The sequence below is a fragment of the Myotis yumanensis genome, unplaced genomic scaffold, assembly GCF_028538775.1.
Source record: "Myotis yumanensis isolate MYYU_CA2020_CCGP unplaced genomic scaffold, mMyoYum1.0.hap1 SCAF_14, whole genome shotgun sequence".
NCBI classification, from domain to species: Eukaryota; Metazoa; Chordata; class Mammalia; order Chiroptera; family Vespertilionidae; genus Myotis; species Myotis yumanensis.
The window spans coordinates 26519334-26543841 of NW_027223765.1; the positions used below are offsets into that span (position 1 = coordinate 26519334).

The window sequence follows — 24508 nt, forward strand, 5'->3', positions numbered from 1 at the left end:
GTGCCAAAATACTTTTTCTTATAAAAAACATATGACTTTTATTCTTTATTGTTTTTATTTTCCAAGTTTGTCATCCAAACTTAGCAAACATCATGGAGATTTGTACAAACATACATATACATATATACACACATATTTTAATTTAAAGCCTCAGTTCCTCATTAAAGCTTGTGTTCAGGCTCCTGTTAAAAAGAGGTAAAATGGTGAGAATTTAAAAATCAGGAAAATATGAATAAATCCCAATAAACTTCCTTGTTATGAATTCAAGCAGACATTTTAAGGCAAAATCCATCACCTTGCTAATAAAACTCCCACTAAGTGACAGCCTCAGATATTTACAAGAAAATACATACATAAAAAGCCCCTTGCACACTTCAACGTGTTTTAGTAACAAGCTAGCTGAGGGGTTGTGTTTTGTTATTTCAGGGAACTCTCCATTCAGGAACAAGTAATATTTCACTGATTGAAATTTCAAGTGTTAAAAACTAACTTCAAGCAGGGTCATCATTCTCCCCTGAGCAGAGTTCTTCACAAACCATCACAGTAACATTCAGGCTCTGAATTTAACAACGTTTACGGTTTGGTACTGAAGAGCAGATGCATCAGTTCACTCGAGGCCGTTTGGTACTATTTTTCTCTGGAGGAGCTTTTCGCTTTTGTGATAATCCAGACCCCAGTTCCTTATAATTCTGAAGAAAGGAAACAGCTTCTGGTAGACAGTACTTTTCTACTGGAGGCGGGGCTTCCTGAAGGGGGAAACCATACATTATTCATTTTTTCCAAATTTCAAACTGAAAATGATCAGGTAATAAGTTTCTTCACTCTGCTTTTTGACTACAGGAACTTTATACATTTCCCTTTTATTCATATATTCATTCCTAAATTCTTGCAAAGAAAACATTTGTTTTTCAAGGTTTGCCGTTTATCACACGTCACATTTAGTGAACAGTCATTTTTTATCAGAAAAACGAGCTAATAGCTCAGGTAGAGTGGGGCTAGCTCAGACCTTAATAATGGATTAAATACAAGAATATGGAAAATTTGGAAAAATACAGTTAATAGTTATCAAGAGTGAGACGGTATGCTTAGTGTAATTTTTGAAAATCTTTTTACTGAATTTTTACTTGATCTTTACAATAAATAGGAGAGAGGTATTTTTTGTTCCCCATTTTACAGGTAAAATAAAAAGGTTAAATAACAGTCAATATTATATAATTATGAATTTTGGCTTTGCCAGCTGGGTAGTGTCCTCAAAAAAAGTATATACACTTAGCAGCAGATAGATCAATTGATGTTTCTTTTTAACACTCCGGTGTGGGGTGAATTTCCTGCCAAAATATAAGATGGCGCGGGCAATTATTTAGGTTTCCCGCGCAAAATCAGGGATTTTTATGATACCTATTACCCCAATGGGTATGAAACGGTTCGCATACGCAGGTAGGTATCTTTGTGAACGGCAAACAAACAAATATTTGGTAATACGCAGTTACAATCGGCCCGAGTTTACACGTTTCCCGCACTCCACCGCAAATCTATATGAACCGAGTTAAGACGGCTGCCGCGGAGTACGCGCAATTCGCGCAATTCACGCGAGCCGACTTAACTCGTTTCCCCCACTCCAAGTGTTAAATTTAACCATTAGAATAAAAAATTATTGTGTATCCACTTTTTGGAAACACTCTATGTATAAAACAGACGGTCATAATAGCACAACATATTCCTCCAGAAATCTAGTGCCTAACACACATTGCAACCTTGAGAAGCAGGGACACAACCAAAAGTCAGTGATCACCTCTGGGGTAAGGAGGGAGGTGCAACAGGAATGCCTACAGGAGTAGTAATGTTCTATTTCTTTACCAAGTACCTAGATGACATTTTGCTATTCTTCAAACAGTACATGTGTTTTGTATGTGAGAATGCATACACAAACATTGTGCCCAGCACAATATAGGCAATTAATAATGATCAGTTCTTCCCCTAGCCAGTTTTTCTCAGTGGTTAGTGTCAGATCTCAGGTTCAATTCCTGGTGGGGGTGCATGAGAGACAGTCAATGCATCTATCTCCCTCCTCTTCTCTCTCTCAAGATAAACAGAAAAAAATATCCTCGGGTGAGGATTAAAAATTAATAATTATCGGTTGTCTTAGGTGGCAGCTGTATTCCTAAAATGACCAGGGATGAGATTCAGTACACCCCACTGCTTTTGAAAAAGACTTCATGTTTTGGGCATTCTTTTGTGTAAACTCAGAGCAAGCACAAACAGCAAGTCACATGGCAGGCTGCATCCTGGCTCCCCCCTTTCCTATGCCATTCTGTTTGAAATCCTTTATAGTAAAGGCATTTGTGACCGTGTGTCACACTTTGCTGATGGCGTTTTAGGCACTCTGGTGTCAGACTTTTCTTTGCCAATTCAAGTCATACAAACACGGGCCACTAACTACACGAGTGTAGTGAGCCCTCCATATAAGCAAGTGCTTGACTCACCTTAGCATCTAACACAGTGTTCACTATGTATCAGTGCAAAAGGTCAAGAAAACTAGAGGAGGACCCTTGGGTAAATGTTTCTCCTTGGACTCTTGAAATCAATTTCTGCTTTCTTTATATTCCAACGTCTAAAAGAGCACTCTTATACCTAGCTCATTTAAATTCCAAGCTAATGTTTACATATATGTCCATGATTATAAAAAAAGAATGAAATAGAAAATAACAGTCTGACATGTATTAACAAGGAGCTGAGGGTGGTGATGTGCAAACTTCTCTATGCAGATAAGCAGATCGCCGTAATGAGGTCAAGGACCGAAACTTACAAACCTGCATGAGATAATCAGCAATATATTCTGTTTTCAAGCAGTACACGTACTGGGCAGCAGCTTCTGCTATATTAAGTCCTGAGTCATCTGGTTTCAGTTTATTAAAGTCAGAAAAGAGATGTGTGGCTTCTTTAAATAAAGGCACAGAATGACCAGGTAGCACCTAAAGAAAAAGAAGCACCACAAGCCATGAGTGTCCCAAAATAATTCAACTGTATATCTGTACCTAGGGGTTACCATCTCACAAAGCACAGGAATTAGGAACTGATCAAAGCAACCTTGCTTAGAAAGTGATGCGTGTAAAAACCCAGTGAACTGGTGCAATACAAACCTTCGCTCCTCCGGACTGAAGCAGCCGTCTGAATCCTGCTTCTCGGGACTGATCGGCAACATGTAAAATAACCTTCCACCCGCTAAACGCCCCCTGCAAACACAGAACATTGTGTTGAAATTATTTGGAAAATAAATGACAGATAATGTTTTATGTAGTTTTATGTCAACAAATAATCTTATAACCTTCATTCTGCCACAGTGGTAACTGTCTGGTCAGAATCCTCTGAAACACACAGCCATGTCTGGCACACAGTAAGCCACCAATAAGTACTTGAATGAAGGAAAATGATTGAATAGTTAGGTAACATTAAAACAAAGCAACTTGAGTTTTGTTGAATCTTTTCTAGTGTTTTTCTTACAATTAAGGGTAGAGCCTCAAGCACAGCTTCTTAGATTAGATGAAGCCTCCACTGTATTTCTCTTGAAAACATTTACAAATTGGGTACATACAGTGGAATTACTCCAAAAGAAAGGGAGTCAAAACAAGGATGTGGAGAAGCAGAGAACTCAGAACAGAAAGATTACTCAGGGTTTCTTAACCTTTTTGTGAGCCATGGACCCCTTTTACAGTCTGGTAAAACCTACAGACCTATTCTCTAAGTAATTTGTGTGTTTTTTTAAATAATAGCTTTGTTTGTCATTTCCATAACATATGCATGTTTTAAAATATTCAAAGTATAGAGGATTACATAGGAAATAGTTTTATTGAAAATTACCCAATGATTAAATTATTTTAAAAATCGGGACATAATAGATGTGTGCTTCTGTACTTATGTATTAAATTGAAAGTAGTGGTGAGTTAAATACTATAATTTTAAAGTAGTGAACATAAACACTTCAGGATACTTACATTATAATGCAAAGCAAAGATATTGGACTTCTCTCAGGGCAGAGTCACAGGTACTGTTACCAGTGTTGTGATTTGTTGCCCAGACTTATAACTAAGAAAATACTTTTCATTAGAGGTTAGTACAAACAAGGATGTATTGTTTCCCCATCTAGAGTGGATAGCCTTCCTGAATTTAACTTACAAACTTCTTTGGGAAAGTCTGTGGACCTCAAGTTAAGAGCCCCTAAAGCTAGTTGCTGAAAGGATTCTTTGGAATAAGTATGGGTCACATTTTACATGTAAACTATTTTTAAAAGTGCTATCAACATTATATATATTTACACTGTATATCTCAATCTAGAATGCCCAAACTATATCAATCAAGTGATAAAAGGTAAATAGAATTATTCTTATTTCATCAAGCACATTCTCTTAAAAAAAAAAAACTAGAACAGTCATGACATTGAATGCCATTTATACTACCTACATATCTGAGTATGCAATACCTCGACAATGCCCGATTCTTGACTCTGCTGGATTTTTTTCCTCCATCTCATTGCTGCAAGTGCTAGTCTTCGTTGCTGTGCACTGATTCCAGTCAAAACATCAAGTATGGAACTACTTCCCCATTCATAGTCTTCTTCCTAGAGAATTAGTCCAGCAAACTTTTTTGAGTTCCCACAATATGTCCTCCAGGAGTTCACAATCTAGCAAGAGTTAAAAACTATACATTCAATTGTTATAAATATAGAGAATATGAACTAAGCATGGAAGAAAGGTAGATTAATTTGGCTTCATATGAGAGCTAATGTATGTGGCTTTTTACGAGAAATAAAAATATTGCATACATTTCTCAGAAACACAGATAACCATAGCAATCAGTAATATTTAGATTCCTGGGTTTCACCCACTGTAAGATAAACTTCACAGAAGGACACGGTCTCAGAGAAGGTAGATACTAGCAGCTTCATTACCTGTCTATAGAAGCGATTCCTAAGAGACCTTGATGGAAAACTTCAAAACTACATGACAACTACAATTGTGATGGTCAGTTAGGAACCAAAATATTTCAATATTTAATTGGCTAGCAGTAAAGCTTACAGTGAGATCATCTTAATATTTTCAAATGTTATTTCAATTAAAAAGGTCATATTTGGTTATTTCAATTACACAAATGGCCTGTGTATGTGCTGCAACCAATTAAGATAGTCACTTTTAACACTTGGAGTGGGGGAAACGAGTTAAGTCGGCTCGCGTGAATTGCGCGTACTCCGCGGCAGCCGTCTTAACTCGGTTCATACAGATTTGCGGTGGAGTGCGGGAAACGTGTAAACTCGGGCCGATTGTAACTGCGTATTACCAAATATTTGTTTGTTTGCCGTTCACAAAGATACCTACCTGCGTATGCGAACCGTTTCATACCCATTGGGGTAATAGGTATCATAAAAATCCCTGATTTTGCGCGGGAAACCTAAATAATTGCCCGCGCCATCTTATATTTTGGCGGGAAATTCACCTGACACCGTAGTGTTTTTTTTTTTTTTTTTTTTTTTTTTTTTTAAATTAAATCTTTATTGTTCAGATTATTACATTTGTTCCTCTTTTTTCCCCCCATAACTCCCCTCCTTCCAGCTCCCACCCCACCCTCCACCCTCACTCCCCACCCACTGTGTTCGTCCATAGGTGCATGATTTTTGTCCAGTCACTTCCCGCATCTCCCACACCCCTTTTTCCCCCAAGAATAGTCAGTCTATTCCCTTTCTATGTCCCTGATTCTATTATAATCACCAGTTCATTCTGTACATCAGGTTATTTATTCACTTGATTCTTAGATTCATTTGTTGATAGATGCATGTTTGTTGTTCATAATTTGTATCTTTACCTTTTTCTTCTTCTTCCTCTTCTTAAAGGATACCTTTCAGCATTTCATATAATACTGGTTTGGCGGTGATGAACTCCTTTAGCTTTTCCTTATCTGTGAAGCTCTTTATCTGACCTTCAATTCTGAATGATAGCTTTGCTGGATAAAGTAATCTTGGTTGTAGGTTCTTGGTATTCAGCACTTTGAATATTTCTTGCCATTCCCTTCTGGCCTGCAAAGTTTCTGTTGAGAAATCAGCTGACAGTCGTATGGGTATTCCCTTGTAGGTAATTGAGCCTCTTTCTCTTGCTGCTTTTAAGATTTTCTCTTTGTCTTTTGCTCTTGGCATTTTAATGATGATGTGTCTTGGTGTGGTCCTCTTTGGATTCCTTTTGTTTGGGGTTCTCTTCGCTTCTTGGACCTGTAAGTCCATTTCTTTCACCAGGTGGGGGAAGTTTTCTGCCATTATTTCTTGAAATAGGTTTTCAATATCTTGCTGTCTCTCATCTTCTGGCACTCCAATGACTCTGATATTAGACCGCTTAAAGCTGTCCCAGAGGCTCCTTACACTATCTTCACACTTTCGGATTCTTTTTTCATTTTGCTTTTCCAATTGGGTGTTTTTTGTCGAATCTTTGGTTTGATTATTGTACTCCTCTGGTCTGCTATTGGGTATAATATTCTTTATTTCAGTCCGTGTATGCTTACTTTCTAATTTCTTTATCGTAGCATCGAGGGTCTCATTAGTTTTCGTGAGGTTCTGCACAAATTTATGGCAAGCCCTCAAAATTGCGATTCTTAGCTCCATATCCTCCATTTCTGTCATGTTTTTTTGTCTCCGCATCTTTTATGCTTTCTTGGTGCACCCCCTTGTGGTCTCTGTGCGCAGTCTTGTTCTAGCCAAGCCTTAATTGTTGTAGTTAACACTAGAGGGATTTGACCCTCAGGCCGACTGGCTATAGGAATCAGCTGTGCGGAAAACGTCTGTCTTCTGGAGAGGCGCTAATCCAGCCTTTGCCTGAGGCGATCGGCAAATGGCTGTGCGCAGGGCTTTGGGCGGGGCGGGCTCAACAGGGCGGGCGGAGGGAGCAGTTATGGCCACGCTCAGTCCCGTTCCCAGAGGCTCTGCTTCTCAGAACCCCGGCAGCCGCTGCAAACCTCGGAGAGAAAGCTGCCCTCAGGTTCCAACTGATGCCGGGTAATCCCGCTTCTCCCGTTTGAGTCTGGGTCCCTAGAGACTCGCCCGGATCTGGAGCCCAGAGTCTGAGACTCACTCCCGACAGAAAACGACAACCGCGCCCTCAGCCACCAGCCCGCTTTCGCGCGCACCTCGGTACCTTTGTATTTTCCACACTGCGCCGCCTCTGAGCCTCGATTTGCTGTTCTCTTTCCTTCTAGTTGTAGAGTCTCTCTTCAGCCAGCCTTCCTGTGGTTCTGGGTGATGTCCGTTCAGTCTTTTAGTTGTATTTTTGAAATGGTTGTTTGCGGCAGCGGTCTCCGGTGTTTACCTACGCCGCCATCTTGGTCGACTCGACACCGTAGTGTTAAAGAACAAATTAAGCTATTCTGTAAAGAACAATGATCCTTATGTTAATTTGAATACACACCGCCACAAAACGCCCAGCAGTCCTGCATGCTTCAAGGTAGGAGCGATGAAGAACCCACTTCCCAGCCGCCACTGAGGCTAAATACTTCTCATTTCGAAGTGGATGCCCCACAATAATATGGGTGCAGCTGGGATCGAAGGACTGCTTCTCTAGTACCAATCCACCTGAAGGAAAGAAAAATCGGGAAATTTTCTTATTTAGCCACAATGCCATTATCAGATCTAAGATAACAAATTCTTTGCTATTTCAATACTAAATCCTTGTTCAAATTTTAGATCGGCACTTGTTTAATACAATTAAGATATTTAAAAAGAAAAATAAAATACGAAACAAGGGCCATATACTGCAGTTAGCTGCTGCATTTCTTAAGTTTCAACTACCTTAGCAATTTTAAGCACTGAATATAGATAATCAAAGAAACAGAAGTCAAAAAGGGGCGCCTACAGACTAAAAGCAGAAAAAAACCTTCCGTGAGTGGAAATAAGGTCAGCTGACCACAGAGAAGCTTGGGAGAAAATATACAGGCTCAGTAAAGAGACAAAGCACAGGCAGGAGCTGCAATCTTTCTCAGGCACAAAGGGGTGAAGCCTGACTGAGGAACAAAAGGCGACATCAGTCAATATAAGCTTATGCAAAGCAGGGTGCTACTCAGACTTTGCAGTGGTTCCCAACCTTCTGGCCCTTTAATACAGTTCCTCATGTTGTGGTGACCCCCAACCATAAAATTATTTTCGTTGCTACTTCATAACTGTAATGTTGCTACTGTTATGAATTGTAATGTAAATATCTGATATGCAGGATTGTCTTAGGCGACCCCTGTGAAAGGGTCGTTCGACCGCCAAAGGGGTCACGACCCACAGGTTGAGAACTGCTGCTTTAGAGCTTAGCCTGACTACTGGCGAGGTGGAGATGCAGCCAGGACTTTCTAAGACTTCACATTCGAACTCATGCGTTGGAGATGACTAACAGAAGCAGCAATACCTTTTTAGGACTTACTATATGCCAGGGACTGTGGAAAGTACTCAAGATTATTAGCTCATTTAATCCTCACAAGTTTATGCAGTTACTATTATCTGCAATTTACATATGGGGACACAGGATTAGAGGTGCCAATAAGGTAGAAATTCCCTATTAATATAATATCGATACCTAACCAGCATTTCACCACAGTGTTCATTCATGAAGTGAAGGGCCTCTCTGCAATCTCTATCAGAAACCCTATAGCCAGACTCCCAATTTCAGTACAACCCATATACCCAGGTGCCCCTGTGCTCTGTCCTCTTCCAGACAACGTTCTGCTACCTGCCGCTACTCTTGCCCAGAGCTTGCACAGATGGGAACCACCTACAGGAGACAGACACTTAAGCTTTGCCCAGAGCTCACCAAATTGGAACGCTCATCAATTCTGACTTATCAGGCGACTGGGGTACAACATGTTCCACCTGAATAAAGTTTCCAAGAAAAGGCTTCTCAAGTGTACTATTGTACACATGATAGAAATCTTTAAAAAAACATACATGGTTCTCCACATCCTTAAAAGGGCAGACAGCACTAAGTCTGTGGCCAGAGCACCAGGTTACCTGTCTGGTACGCTTGGCACTGCATGTAGAATGATGTCAGATCGAGAGCCTGACAACTAGTGGAATACAAATACTTCACTGAAATGTGGTTTTACTTATATAGCAAGTCTATAATTTCATTGATTTGGTCCAGGCTTCCATCAATGGAATAAATGCTCAAAGCATCACAAAAAGATTCTTAAACCTTAATGGTTGGTTTCAACTTAAATCTTTAAATCCTATGACCCAGTGCCTTTAAAAAGCTCTAATGCTGCCTCAATGTATAATCTTGGACAAATTAGCCATCTTTTTGGTCTCAATTTCTGTATTTTACAAGTGGTAACAATATCATCCACATTTGCCTTCTAAATAACAGTCATTGGGTGGGATGTTCTTAAAATACTTGTACCTAATTTCTCAATCAGATGACAATAATCAATACGTTCTTGAGGATTCAGAGATGACATCTGAAATGTGTACTGTTTTTTTAAGTCTTCATGAGTCTCCTCTATTGTTATCTGAAATGGAAGAGTTTTATTTTAGAAAAAGTAACATTTAAAAAGTTATTAGGTATATAGTTCTTTCACAGTAACATTTAGTCTTCTGAGTTATCAAGTATAAATAATACAATGCAAAGAAATGCAGTTTTCAACATTTGCTGAACCCTTGATATGGATCCAATAAATTCTGAATGCCACATAACATCAATATCCAACAGCCAACACCACCAGGCTCAGGGTGACAAACCTTTTCTCTCGGGTGTGGAGCCACGGGGGGGTTGGCCAGGGGGAACGCAATGCTGGGGGCTTGAGGCGTCGGGATCAGGTGGCTGTCTTTTGTTGGGGTTTCCAGTTCTTCAGAGGTGGGGTGTTTTAGAGCTTCAGTCACACACACGTTTCCAGGATCACAGACAGCTGAGGGCAATAAAACGTTGCAGTGTGATATTACCAAAGATGACTAAGAACAATTCTGGGAAATAGTCTCATCTGTCTTAGCCAAGATGAAATTAAACACAAATTCTGGAATGTAAAAAATGTGCAAAAGAAGTAGCCTATTTCTAGAGCTTATAAATCAATGAAATTACTTAGCATTAAAGGGGCAAATGGTGGTGTCCTCTGTGGGCTTCTACCAAGCTCGCACCAATAAAAAGTATCCCAAATTTGTAAAATAAAAGCAAGGTTGCACTTGGAGAACATCAGAAGCAGAGGTAAATCTATATATCTAGTACAGAGACGTACCTAACATTCTGTTTTCAAGATAAAGTCCAAGGAAGAAAATAGGGGAATTCAGAAAGAAACTCATACAAATCAAAAGAACACGTGCAGTATGTGCCTAGAAGTCAGGAGAAGACTTAAATGGAAGTAAGGTGATTAGGAGAAAAAACAAATGCAAAAAAGACTAGAATAAAAGAAACAATAACAGTGAAAATAATGCCTAATCCTAAATTTAAAAATAAAAATGTATTTTTCAATTTACTGAAATTAATTACCTCACAATTATTTTCCTGATTTTTTACATTTTAATTTTAATTTATTTCAGAGAGGAAGGGAGAGGGAGAGAGAGATAGAAACATCAATGATGAGAGAGAATCATTGATTGGCTGTCTCCTGCACACCCACCACTGAGGATCGAGACCGCAACCCAGGCATGTGCCCTTGACTGGAATCGAACCTGGGATCCTTCAGTCGGCAGGCCAGTGTTCTATCCACTAAGCCAAACCAGCTAGGGCTGATTCTTAAATTTAAACCAAATTAGAAGTACAAAGTAAGTTTTTCATTTGCATGGACAATTCAGAGAATCACACTGTGCTTATCTGTTAATTTTCAAGAGGCCAACATGTACTTAATACAAAGTAGTAAATAATCTCTTTCTCATTACCCTGTTCAGCAGTTTTCAAATCATGGAAAGGCTCCTGGAAAGGAGAATCCTCCAAACTTTTAATGTCGGTCAGAGGTTCAGAGTATTGTGTGGGGCAAATCGGCCACTGCAAATTGCTGGCAAGCCGGGCCCTCTCCTCTCTGGCTGTAGGGTCATCCCAAATGATCTGTTCATTCTGGGAGGGCTCTGTGTTGATGTCAGGTACTGTTTGACGAGACTGCCTGAGGAATAAAAGTGACAATTTTAATAGACAGCCCTAACAAAACTCACATTCATAAATTCCTTAAGTTAGACGGTACGTTTGTGGGTCACCTTTCTATGCCCATCTAGCCCACAGTAAGCACTTGAAACTATTGAGTAAACAAACTTTGGGAAAGATTTTCTTTTTAAAACGTTTCAGTGAGAAAACGAAACATATTTTGACTGAAATATATTTGAAACTTCAAAGAGGGGGGAAAAGTTCACTGTCAAAATGCTGCATTTAAAAATGGCAGTTTTTCCAGATACGGCATCCAACAGACTGTTAAACCTCAGAGGAAAGGCAGGGGGAGGGATAAGAGATCAAACAAAGGACTTGTATGCATGCATATAAGCATAACCAATGGATACAGACAGTAGGGGGGCGGGAGCGGGTGGGGAGAGGCCAATGGGGGGGAAAAGGAGACATATGTAATACTTTCAATAATAATAAGAAAAAAATGGCAGTTTTCTTATATCAGCTTAGGGAAACTTGGTAATGTTTATAAAACTGGTTGTTTTGCTTACTGATAGTTATATTTTCCATTTTTATCACTTGAACTAACAACTGTAATTACATGGGAAGCGTATTTAAATGCTGCCTTAGAAGAAGGACCTTTTAGCTCTTGTAACCAAACCTCCCAGAGTCACAGGTAGACCTGCCTTATGCTGAACTAAAGTAACGCATGCTTTATGGTGTAACTAACAACTCCACTGAGTGTGAATAGAATTGCAACTCTTTTCTTTCAAGATATATAACAAATCTTTCAGCATTTATACACATATACTAGTACACATGCATGCTATATATAACTATATTATATAAAATCTAATTATGTGTGTGTGTGTGTGTAGATATATATAAAAAACATCTTAACAAAAAGACTTTACCAAAACTGATGATACCACTAAGAGTTCACTTGCGTCAAAAACAAGGAGGAAAGCCTTTTATTCTCAGGGTATTTACTCTAACTGGCGTAAGACTTAGGCTCTCTATAATAATAAACATAACCTGAAGTATATTAACAAAAAGCCACTGTTACTCAGAGAATTAGCCTCATGAAATATACATTTATAAGATAAATGCATAGTTTAATTAATTTAAGATTTAAGTCCCATAATGCTTATCATATAATTAGAGAGTTTTCTATCAGGAAAAGGATGATGTAATGCTACTGAACTAAGTCACATCACACTAAGATCTATAATCACCTTTCCTAGAAGACAGATTTGTAGAGAATACAAAATACATATAGTTTCAATAAGAAACAACTGTTTAAATCACGCTTCACTGTGAAGCACTGCTTGGTGAGAAACCAAACCTATGTGTCTGTTTCCTGCCCCCAATTAAGAATTCCAGAACTGCCTGGAACAAGGGAGGGAAGTCAGAAAATCGAGGAAGGTGGTTTCTGACTATAATATACAGGGGTGGGCAAAAGTAGGTTTATAGTTGTATGGAAAATAATTCAATAATTAATAATACAGGAATAAACTCTGCTCCGGCAAGTGTGGTACAGTGGTTGAGCATCATCCCATGCACCAAAGAGGTCGCCAGTTCAATTCCCAGTCAGGGCACCTGCCTGGGTTTGCAGGCTCAATCCCCAGTAGGGGGCATGTGGGAAGCAGCTATCAATGGTTCTCTCCTACTGATGTTTCTCTCCCCCTTCCTCTAAATTAACAAAGTACAAAACAAAATTCTGTGTTTCACATACTCACAACTGTAAACCTACTTTTGTGAACCCCGTAGGTAGTTTGGGCTAAATAAGGCCCAGTGGTATAGCCCTTTTAGTGGTCTTGATAGTAAAGTAGAAGTTTAGTCTAAAGTAAAAAAAAAATAAAAATTACAAACAAAAAAAACAAAATTAGGCTCAATTCATGGAACTGAGTCAGTAGGTACCTGCATAAGAAGCTACCTTTCTCTCAAGTCATGTAGTCACCTCTTGCTGCCACCAGGACGAGTGACAGGTACTTACCTCAGGGCCTCCAGGACTCTACTTCGTCCACTGCGGACGGAGCGAGTGCTGTCAGGGGTTGAAGAAGCACTGTTACAACCACTTCTTGAAAGGGAGGTCCTTTGCCCTTGGGGTTTCACTATTGATGTTGCAGACATTATCTCCTGAAGCTGCTTTTGGAAATTCTCTCTCATCTCCAAGGTCTGTGTCAGTGCTTGAAACACACACAAATATACCAATCAAGGTAAGTTTCTCTCTTTTTAAAATCACATCTTATATTAAATTTTTTAAAAATCACATCTTATTCATATTAATTATTGTCTAGATTTGGTTGAATGACTTGACATTTACTGAATATACTTACAGGCTATAGTAGACATTCACTGAATATTACTTATAGGCTATAGTAAAGTACTAAGATTACGAATACTGCAGAACACGAAGGCAGCCCTTACCACGATTACCATGAGGCCTGTGCATAAAAGAATCAGCAAGCCCTTCAAAGACACTCTGCTAAGACTTGCAGTGATTCTCTCTTGTAGAGCCTGCCTGCTTCTTACACGCTCTCATTTAGGTACAACAGTCTGAGGTGCACAACAGTCATTTATGTATGTGATTTTCCCCAATGGTCCTTGAAAACACACCACACTATATAATATACATATATATATATATATATATAATAGACTAAACACTGAAATAGGTACTAAATAAATATATTTGGAATGAACGGAGTGAGAGTAAATAGACAAGTCATAGGGAAAGCTCGAGTAGGGTAGAATGAGTATGGAAAATAGAAAATATTAATCCATTAAAAAGGGGACACTTATACATATATGACTATTCATTGCAGCACACTTTGTAATAGCAAGAAATTAAAAATATCCTAGATGCCCATCAACAAGGGACTGGCTAAGTAAAGTGGGACATTCATAGAACGAATACTATATACTGCTGCCAAAAAAAAAAAAAAAAAAAAAAAAGACAGAAGGAGCTCCCTATGTACTGATATGAACTGTTAAAAAGATCAAGATCAAAGTATAAAACATCATATATAATTTATGGTTTGTTTTTTTAAACCCTCACCCAAGGATATTTTTTCCATTGATTTTTTCAGAGAGGGAGACACATTGACTAGTTGCCTCCTGTGTGCACCCCAACTGGGCCCAAGGTACGTGCCCCGGACAAGCATCAAACCCAAGACTCTTCAGTCCGCAGGCAGACACTCTAACCACCGAGCCAAAATTTATGTATTTTTTTAAAAAGCAGGTCAGGAGAGAATATACATATTTATGATCATGTATGCATAAAACAGCCCTTGAAGGATACAAAAAAAAACACCCACAAAAAAACCAAACTAACATTGAAAGGTAGAAGCTCTTCATGCCTCCTTCTGTGCCTTTAAAACCATGTGAGCCTTGGCCAGTTTGCTCACTGGTTAGAGCATTGCCCCACAGACCAAAGGGTCTCAAGTTCATAATATATATTTTAAAAAAATTATATACACTGAGTGACCAGATTATGACCACCCCATCAGTACAATGAAGTGAATTAGTTATGCAAATAATGATAATAAAACCTTGAGAGTATTTGCTTAGGAAGTTTTCAATATTCAGTATTTGGAAGTGTCAATGAAGTACTGATGGGGTGGTCATAATAATCTGGTGACTCAGTGTATATATTACACATAATAGAACTTTCTGAATATCACTGAGAACTGAACCAAAGGAAAAAAATTTTAGTCACCAACTCCACCTACCTTTAATAAAATAGGGCTATTTCACTTAAACCACTTAAAATTTTGAATATTATTTCTTAATGACTGGCATGGGACTTCAATCAATCCTCAAATATATGTCTTATTTCTGTTTAGCACTTATTTTTCCATTTGATGCAAAGAAATTATATATAATTTTTTTAAATATAATTTAAAATACTTTACCTCCTTTAGAGTCATTCCTTCCATTTCCATTTGACGTTGCTACTTCTTTGTTACTGGTGGTCATATTGTCTATATCATTTTCTTCTACAGGCAAATGATCTGGCTATTGAAGGAGAAAAATAACAGTTGCTCAAACCAAGCCATTGTATACGGTTTCACAGCCATATGTGATTATATGCTCTGCTCAAGGAGGGGGAAAATGTACCTTCCATATTACCTACCTCATCATTCTTTGTTGTCCCATCAGCTGAGAGCAACCGACTATTAGAGAGTCTGTCACCTTGCACTGCGCTGATATCCAAGCTCATTTTGGGATTATAAGTATGTGGATACAAGGATTCCGGAAGGTGCTTATACTCCTGGGCACACTGCAATAGAATGGTGTACTTTAAGCAGGACTGAAAACATCTTAGAGAATACATGATGTTAAGTTGGATAAGGATAATCAATACATTAGGGAATAATAATGACAGGATAAAAATTCAAGGTTTATTTGGTTGTTTTTTTGTTAATCCTCACCTGAGGATATTTTTTTCTATTGAGTTTTTTAGAGTGTAGAAGGAAGGGAGGGAGGAGGAGATAGAAACATCAATTTGAGAGACACATTGATTGGTTGCCTCCCACACATGCCCTGACCTTGGCGGAGGATGGAACTTGCAACCTAGGTACATAACCCCTTGACCAGGAATCAAACCGATGACCCTTTGGTGTGCAGGCCAATGCTCTAACCACTGAGCACACCAGCCAGGGCTTGCTAAATTATAGTTTTGAAAGCTAGTTGATATTAAAACAGCCATTATACAAAGGACAATTAAACTCTCCTCACTTAAAAAAATTTTTTTAAATTTTTAAATTGCAGTTTATATTCAATATTGTCCTCACTTTTTAATGTCATGTTTACTAATGTATAAAATCTAATTCTATTTCTATGCTTTTGCCAAGGTATCAACCACATTCCAAGGAAATACCCAGAAAGAAGAGAAAAGACAGTTGTATTGGTAAATACATGCATTAAGTAATTCTCCTTAAATTATTATAACATTAATTAATTCTCCTTAAATTATCATAACATTTTTTCCATATCATTTCTCTTTAGTAAAACAGAACCAGAGATATCTAGTTTTTGATGCCAAAGAAATGAGATGTGCACTGTTAAATAAGGTAATCAAACTTCTGTACGTACACTGAAATTGGTTATGCCTTGAAATAGTGTTCATGTACATTTTCATTTAACAGACACAGGAGGATTAAAAGTATTGCTTACTTCTAAAAGCCAGTGCTCTGAAACAATGTGTATTCCTCTTTCTTTTACAGATTTATATTCTCGATTAGTGTCATTTTGTCGCCCTTGATAGATGAAATGAGTCACTGTTTCATCAAAACTCCACCTGAAACAACCAAGTATAAAAACCAAATAACTAAGAGAAATATCTACATTAGTTTAAGACGATCATCATTTCTATGAATAGAATATTTTGACATTCGCAAAATTTCAAGAACTAACGTAAGCAAGAACTAGCACAAGCAAGAATATTAAATGATAGGCTCCACTTTTTTGGTCAAATTTTATACATATATTTCTAGGTATATATAGATAGAGATATTTGGAAGGATGTACTTTAGAATATCACTTTTTTCTTTATACTTTTCTGAATTGTTTCAACTTTCTTATAATGGATATAACTTTATAGTAATAATAAAGGTATTTTCAAATCCAAGCATTCAATCTGTCTTCAGTTGTTGGCAGTCACTATTCATTATACACTTGCTCTACACCCCATAATAGACCATGTCGTTTACACATCATTATCTCCATACAGCCCTCACAACAATCCAGAAACACTGGTATTATATTGATTTTACAGATAATAGAACTAAAGGACATGGTTAAGTAAGATGTTCAAGGATATTTAAATGATAGAGCCAAGTTTGACTTTAAAACTCACACTCTTAACTATTTTATTATGCTCTGATCTCCTGATTCTTCCTACATAGTATTTTCCTGACCTCAGAAACCTGTTTTACACATATAAACCCAAGGGTTTTTTTGTTTTTTTTTGCAGTTTTAATATACACTAGTATAGCAGACATACAACTACTGACTGATGACTGTACTTTGCTTAATTCCTTTTTTTTTTTTTAAATATATTTTATTGATTTTTTACAGAGAAGAAGGGAGAGAGATAGAGAGTCAGAAACATCGATGAGAGAGAAACATCGATCAGCCGCCTCCTGCACATCTCCTACTGGGGATGTGCCCGCAACCCAGGTACATGCCCTCGACCGGAATCGAACCTGGGACCTTCCAGTCCACAGGCCGACGCTCTATCCACTGAGCCAAACCGGTTTTGGCTTGCTTAATTCTTGATAAGTCACATAACCAAAAGAAATGCTGCTTGTAGTATCTGTTTCAGCTGTGGCTGCAGCATTTGAGGCGAACTTCCCATATGCATGCATCCAAATGAATACTCCATTTTCTTCTAGTGTCGGCAGGCACAGACACTTACATACTAATCATATATTCTGATTTATTTTTTTAAATTATAGAAGTAGGTAAGTTACATATTTCTCAAGTCGTTTTATACAGTGGATGTTATTCAACATCTGTAATAAATATCTGCATCTGATGTGCTAAGCAGCTCTAGTCTAGACGTTTAACTGCTGGAAGCGGGAGACAGGATCAGTGATCTCTTCGGAAGTTCTGGTCCTAGCTATGGACGGGGACATCTGGGATATCTGCCCTTGAGAAGTGATTATCCTACGAACACATAACTACTGTAACCTCTGCATAGTCAAGGGTTCTTCCCTCTCAACTATCACCAAGTCCGAGAAATCCATTTCAGGTATAGAGTTAATATAAACTTTAAATTAATGCAATTGGCCAGTTAAATCCTATTTAGGAATTTCAGTAATATATTCTATTTTTCATACTGAGAGAATTGGCATTTTAAGTCTCATAAAAACAAAAGTCATGTATGTCCCTTTTATGTCTTACATCAAGTCCACATCCAAACAATATCCAAGGAAACATTCAATTTTTGACAAATTATATATATATACATACATATACATACACACACACACACCAGCTCAGACTTATGAAAATGAAATGAGATAATGCTCATACTAAGTGCTCAGCAACCGGTAATATGTGACTAAATAACGTAACAGTAGATAATACTATATTAAACATATAATAGGTGGTAATAATAGTTATAAGAAAGCTTCACTATCCTACAATAAATGCTTATAACTGTGACACATTTTATTTTTATATTCTGATCTAATTTCTCTTATCAAATAGAAAGCTAACTGAAATAATAGGACTACTAAAGGGAAAGATGAAGATAATCGTAATCCTCAAACTGTTTGCTACTTGTAAAACCACTCATTATGCTATCTATGAATGGCTGAACACAAGTGATGAAGAAAGCTAGCACTGCAGACAGTGGAAGAATCAGTCAACTCAGATTGGCCAGAACAGGCCAGGGCCTCTCAATTCTCTCACACTGATGCCATCTGTGCTGGAGACATGCCTTTAGCTTGGCTCTCAGGGCGAGAGCGTATCTGCTAATCTATGTCTCCAAAGTAGTAAAAATCATAGAAATTAAAACATCCACAAAAAGACCTTTTTAATTCAGGAGTACTGCTAGAATACTCGGTAGTACTCAGAGGGCTCTAATCTGAAAATCACTAGGTAAAAATATGCTTAATTTCATACCTAGATGCCAAGTTCTAGAACAGTGAATGGCACAAAATAGGTTGTCAAATTTGTTGAATGCACCCTAAAAGGCACACATATAAGAGTGAACTGATATGGCAGAGAACATTTTAAAAGGATGTGGTGAATTAAAAACCATTTGGAGAGATTTTGTACATAAAATGACACACTAAAAGGCAAGAGAAATGTTTCTTTGTAGGCGGTCACAGAGCTTGAAGTTTCCCTTAAACTTAGGCCATATCACCACCAATCAGAAAGATGGGCAATACCTGTAATCTGCTCCTAGAGAAGCCGCAATCCCATTTAGTTCACTCTGCTTCTTGCTGAGTTTTTTACTAACACATACCACTACCTTGTGAAGTGGCTTTGGAGCTTCTTCCTGTCCATGGAAAATAAAACACATTGACCATCACTGTTTTAAATGTTTGATCTAAAACATCTTTCCAGTAAGAGATCTAACTCTACCGTCTCTGATTGCGTGTCCTTCAGTGGAGGGCTGGCAGAAAGAGCCACAGCATCTCTTGAGCTGTTTGCCAAAGCAAGCTTCAAGTTTCTGCCAATGACTTCAGAGAGGGGTGTACTCAGCTTCCTTTTCTTTTCGCTAGGTCCTCCTGGAGTTTCTAAGGCTGCCAATGCATCCTATATGTACGGAGGGGGAGAGCAAAAGGAGAGAGGTGGAGAGGAAGAGGGGAGGGGGAAGGAAGAGAAAAAGGAGAGTTAGAGAAAAGGGGGGTAATCCTCAAAATTAACTGGATTACAGCTGTAACCTCATCTGGTTTTCCTCCAAACAATAAAATGAAATATTATTTGTATCTATACACTACAAAGAAAAAAATTCATACTATCCCGCAAATTGGTTTAAAGAGACTGAGAAGCTTACATTTTCAGCAGTGTTTGCCACATTTACCTGAATCTTACATTTAAATAAAGGACAATCAGAACCAAAACAAACAAGCAGACAAAAAAACAGACGGCGCCCTGACCAGTTTGGCTCAGTGGATAGAGCGTCGGCCTGTGGACTCAAGGGTCCCAGGTTCGATTCTGGTCAAGGGCATGTACCTTGGTTGCGGGCAATCCCCAGTGGGGAGTGTGCAGGAGGCAGCTGATCGATGTTTCTCTCTCATCAGTGTTTCTAACTCTCTATCCCCCTCCCTTCCTCTCTGTAAAAATTCAATAAAATATATTTTAAAAAAATAGACGGAAACAAGTGAGCAAGGATGGATATAAGCAAGACAAACTACAAGGAAGGTTAAGAAGTCAGACTGAGCTGAGACTTAAAAAGAATCTTCAAAAGTACAAAGTACGCTCCTATGCTCAAGCCATCCACAGTTCCCGCATGAGAGGAGGTCACTGCATCCAGAGGCTTGCTTTCTCTTTCCCATCTTAAAGCACAGCATCCCACGTGTATACAGAATGTATTTGACGGTGCTCAACTGACTAATATTTAGATTAGCAATCTTTTGCCAGTATAATGACGCAATGACTCATACACACACCATTTTGCACATGCAAGAGTAAAGGGAGCCACTTAAATAAAATGTATGTACCAACACTGACATTCTCCTGAACAAAGCATTTGAGTGTATGCTTCCCAATATGCTTGACAGCACAGTGGGTGGGTTAAATATATTTGTACGTTTCAATTTCCACCCTCTTATACTAAATTAGATTAAACATCTTTATGCATGTGGAATATTTCTATTTAAAATTTTTTTATAGCTATCCCTTCCTACCCTTTGCCCATTTTTCCATTGGGTTATGTCTTTTTTATATTCACTTACATGAAGATGTTTGTATGAATTCACACACACACACACACACTTGTTCCCAATTTGTAGTTTGTCAAATTTTTGCTAGGAAGAATTTTTTTTAAACAATTACTTTTACTGCACATTTATAAAATTTTCGTATTTAAATGCAGATAACTGGCTCAGTGGTTTAGCGTCGACCTATGAACAGGAGGTCATGGTCGATTCCTGGTCAAGACACATGCCTGGGTTGGTGGCTCCATCCTCAGTGTGGAGCATGCAAGAGGCAGCTGATCAATGATTCCCTCACAGATGTTTCTCTCACCCTCTCTCCCTCTTTCTCTCTGAAGAAGAATAAATAAGTGGAGTTAACTTTTTATTACTGTCAAATTTATATGAATTTTTATTTTCATTTGGGGTATGTTATAGTTAGAAAGGTTTCCCTCACATTGAATTAATTTAAAAACAAACTCTCTCATGGTCTGTTCTAGAGTTTTTATGCCTTCATTTCTCATGTTTAAATATATGATCCTCTGGTATTTATTCTGATGCTAGGTTATGAAGTCTCATCCCAACTGTTTCCTCAGTTGTCTGATTGAAATACATCATTCATTACATAATAAATTCTATATATGGGGTGTAATCTTCTGCATTGATTTGATAACTCATGTGACAATAACAAATTGCTTCAATTACTGCGACTTTGTTTTAATAACTAGGACTAGTTCCTACCCTCAATTATTCTTTTCAGATTTTTATTACTACAGTAAAACCTCAATATAACGAACTAATTGGGTGCGGGGGTGTCCATTAAAGCCGAAAGTCCTTTATATAACAAAGGTTTTCCAAATGTGTATATTAAAAATTGACAATCTAAGGGAAAAGAGGTGAGTGCCCCTGACTAGCCAAGTACTGCATGTTTTAAAAATCCTGTGGTACACCAGTTGAAAAATCACTGCTCTAAACAATGAAAGCTTTAAAAGTGTTTTATAACTTTACAGAAACTATTTCAGAACCACGAGCTTTCCTCTGCAAGGTATCTAAAAAAAGGTCTAAATGACTGAAAATATTTCAACTACTTTCCTGCCTACTATTACTTCATTTACTACTGAAAGATTCTGTGAACTATGAGACCTTAGAGGTCATCTACATATATTCCATTATTTTACAAATGGAAATAAGGAAGCCCAAAGAGGTCCTGATTTCACACTATTTTTTTCTCTAGCTGTTACCAACCACAGGTACATACAGGGACTCCACTCAATAATATGAATCTACTTGCCAACATCTCTGGAAAATTTACTACTATAAACTTTAGAGGTGATGCAGAATATGGTGCTTAAACTATAAAACTGTCAATTCCAGGACCATTTTCTAGAAAGCTTACCTTTACATCAAAGGAAGGCTTGAAGAGTTTGTCCTTGGACAGAAATTTTGATGGCGTATCCAGGTCTAACGAGGGCTCCTTCTGCAGCGGCTGTGCTGCGGGAGCGGGCTGTGGAGCCTGCCCGGTGTGCTGTGAGATCACAGCATGGAAAGCTTTACTCTGAAAGCGGTTCATATCTAAAGGAGTAACAGCGGCTTTTCTGTGAGTTTCCAGGCTTATGGCAGGATGCTCCGCAGCATCTGAATTTAGATTCATCCCATTTGTTATTTCAGTTTCTAAGCTTTGCTCTGGAGATTTAAAAAGAAGAGCAAATGTGAGCCACTAATATCAACTTTTTTTTTCTAAAGCACATGAGATTTTTATCTTACTGTTATTTTCATGCGAATTCTCAAGTACACTTTAAATCACAAAATTATATACCTACTTTTTAAAGAAACAGACCAGATGATGTATTAAAATATGTTGAGTTAGCCCTAGCTGGTTTGGCTCAGTGGATAGAGTATTGGCCTATTGACTGAAGGGTCCTGGGTTTGATTCCAGTCAAGGGCACATGCCTAGGTTGTGGGCTTGGTCCCCAGCAGGGGGCGTGTGGGAGGCAGCCAATCAATGATTCTCTCTTATCATTCCTGTTTCTATCTTTCCTGCTCCCTCTCTGAAATAAAATAAAAAGTGATCCTCTTAAAAAAAAAAAAAAAGTTGAGTTAGACAAGCACATCAACTGAAATAAATGAAATCAGATTTCCCATTTCAGCCTGCTGTAACTCAAAATATTCTCAGTAAACCTCACAATTTGCCAAAAAATTAAATGTCATCATAATCAACGACAAAGTAAAGAAAATTCTAATGACATGTACTCAGAGTTAACAACTAGTCAAATTTCTGGAAAAGAAACTTAATGAAATTTTAATATGACCAAAACATCACTTTGCCTCAATTGTAAAATTTCTAGGCTGCCTGGTAAGGAATGGCTCTGAGAGCTGTTCCCAAGCTGCTGAATTGTCTGTGAACCATCTTATAAGAGGTTGGCTATTGTGTCCTTCCACCTGCCTCCTACTGTTTTCCACCATTTAACAAACACATTAGATGGCTACTCCATGCCAGTCTCAATGCTAGCCGATGGAAATACATAATGCCCAAGACATGCATATTCCTTGCTTTTCAGAGCTTATAGTTGAGTAAACTAGAGCTATAAAAGGGGTAATGCAGGGTTTGATGACAACACAAAGGCCAGACTTGGTGAGTCAAGGAAGGCTTCCCAAGGAAGAGATCCAAGCTGAGAACTGAAAGGTAAGAAAGAGGAACAGGCATGAGGTAGGCTAGGGAAAACACACCAAGTCCAAAGATGAGAAGAGATAACACTAATACAGTGTGTCAGTATGAGCCACAGAAGGAACACGGAAAAGGGATCAAGCTCACATCTTTAGACTTCAAACACTGAGCCCCTAGAACACTCCTATATTGTTTTGCACCCTCTGCTTTCAGATAGTGCCTACACTCGCTAGTACAATTACAAATTAAACATTTGTGCTATGAACACACATTTATTTTCCCACCCAATAATGAATGCCCAACAGTGGCTCACTGTGCCCATTGTGAAAAGTAGCAATCAATGACCTTACCTAAAAATAAGCTTTGACACATTGATATCCCAGAAACCATCAAATTATAAAACCATGTATATACTAAAGAACAAAATAAAAGCACTACCTTCTTTAGTTGAATTTTCAATCAGAAAATGGTATTCAGTTGCTCTCCTTCCAGTTCTAGCAGTCTCCAACAGCCAAGCTATAGTAACTGCCGGTAAATTCCACTTTTTGGAAGCTTCGTATTTAGAACCACTTGGTTCTTTCAACACAAGATGTGTACTAGCAAACATGCCTTTCTTTGCATTGGATTTGCGAACAAAGAATTCTTGAACGCTAAAAGTTGTATTTAAAGAAAGCAAATGGTCATATACACGATTAGCCAGTAAACTAAGAATGAAGTTTCTAACACAACAGTGTTGTCAGAGTTCTATGTGTAAGTAAATACTGTACTCACTGATTAAAAGTCAGTTCTATATCTTAAAATAAGCTAATACCCTTAATACTTTAGGATAAAAATGTTACAATTAAAACTTTTTTATAAAAACATAAGCAAATTAATTAAACTAGACTTTCAAGAAATAACCACCCCCTCCTTCCTTTCCACTCTCTGAAAAGCAATGGAAAAAATTTCCACAGGTGAAGATTAACAAAAATATATGTATACTTGATTCTTGCCCTTTATTTACTAGCTCTCAAAGTGAAGGGTTGGTTCCCTAGCAACTTTCAAACATGACCAATTAGCTTAGTTTGTTTGATGTCATTAGGAAATCATGATTGAAACATTATTTGATGTGTTTGGATCCACTACCATTATCATCTCTAGTAATACTTAAATTTTCCTTTCTTTGGCCAGTGCAGTTCCTTTTGACACAACCTTCCCTAGTATTTGCTATCTGGTCTCACAAGTGCTCCAGACTCACTGGTACCTTTTGCTGTCCCAAATGTGGAATTAATGGTTTCTTTACACTTTAGTGGGAAATGGTATTTTAAGATCACAATCCAGGCCCTGGACGAGTAGCTCAGTTGGTTAGACCATCGTCCTGATAACACCAAGGTTAT

General features: G+C 38.1%; 1 protein-coding gene across 4 annotated transcripts in view; it reads right to left on the reverse strand.

The window, feature by feature from the left end:
- TOPBP1 (DNA topoisomerase II binding protein 1) overlaps positions 1-24508 on the reverse strand; it is a 44943-nt gene continuing 20435 nt past the window's right edge. For 3 of the 4 annotated variants that reach the window (XM_070433426.1, XM_070433427.1, XM_070433425.1), the window contains exons 13-28: positions 23571-23782; positions 21864-22150; positions 19194-19367; positions 18998-19107; positions 16272-16395; positions 15229-15375; positions 15008-15110; positions 13087-13279; positions 10877-11097; positions 9746-9912; positions 9408-9516; positions 7440-7603; positions 4478-4615; positions 3141-3233; positions 2811-2972; positions 1-746 (exon numbers count right to left, since the gene is read on the reverse strand). In XM_070433426.1, the coding sequence (XP_070289527.1) occupies positions 603-746; positions 2811-2972; positions 3141-3233; positions 4478-4615; positions 7440-7603; positions 9408-9516; positions 9746-9912; positions 10877-11097; positions 13087-13279; positions 15008-15110; positions 15229-15375; positions 16272-16395; positions 18998-19107; positions 19194-19367; positions 21864-22150; positions 23571-23782 (2548 nt within the window). In that variant the 3' untranslated portion in view covers positions 1-602. Of the gene's footprint in view, positions 747-2810; positions 2973-3140; positions 3234-3325; positions 3413-4477; positions 4616-7439; positions 7604-9407; positions 9517-9745; positions 9913-10876; positions 11098-13086; positions 13280-15007; positions 15111-15228; positions 15376-16271; positions 16396-18997; positions 19108-19193; positions 19368-21863; positions 22151-23570; positions 23783-24508 lie in introns of those variants that run through there. The other variant, XM_070433428.1, reaches the window with a different exon arrangement.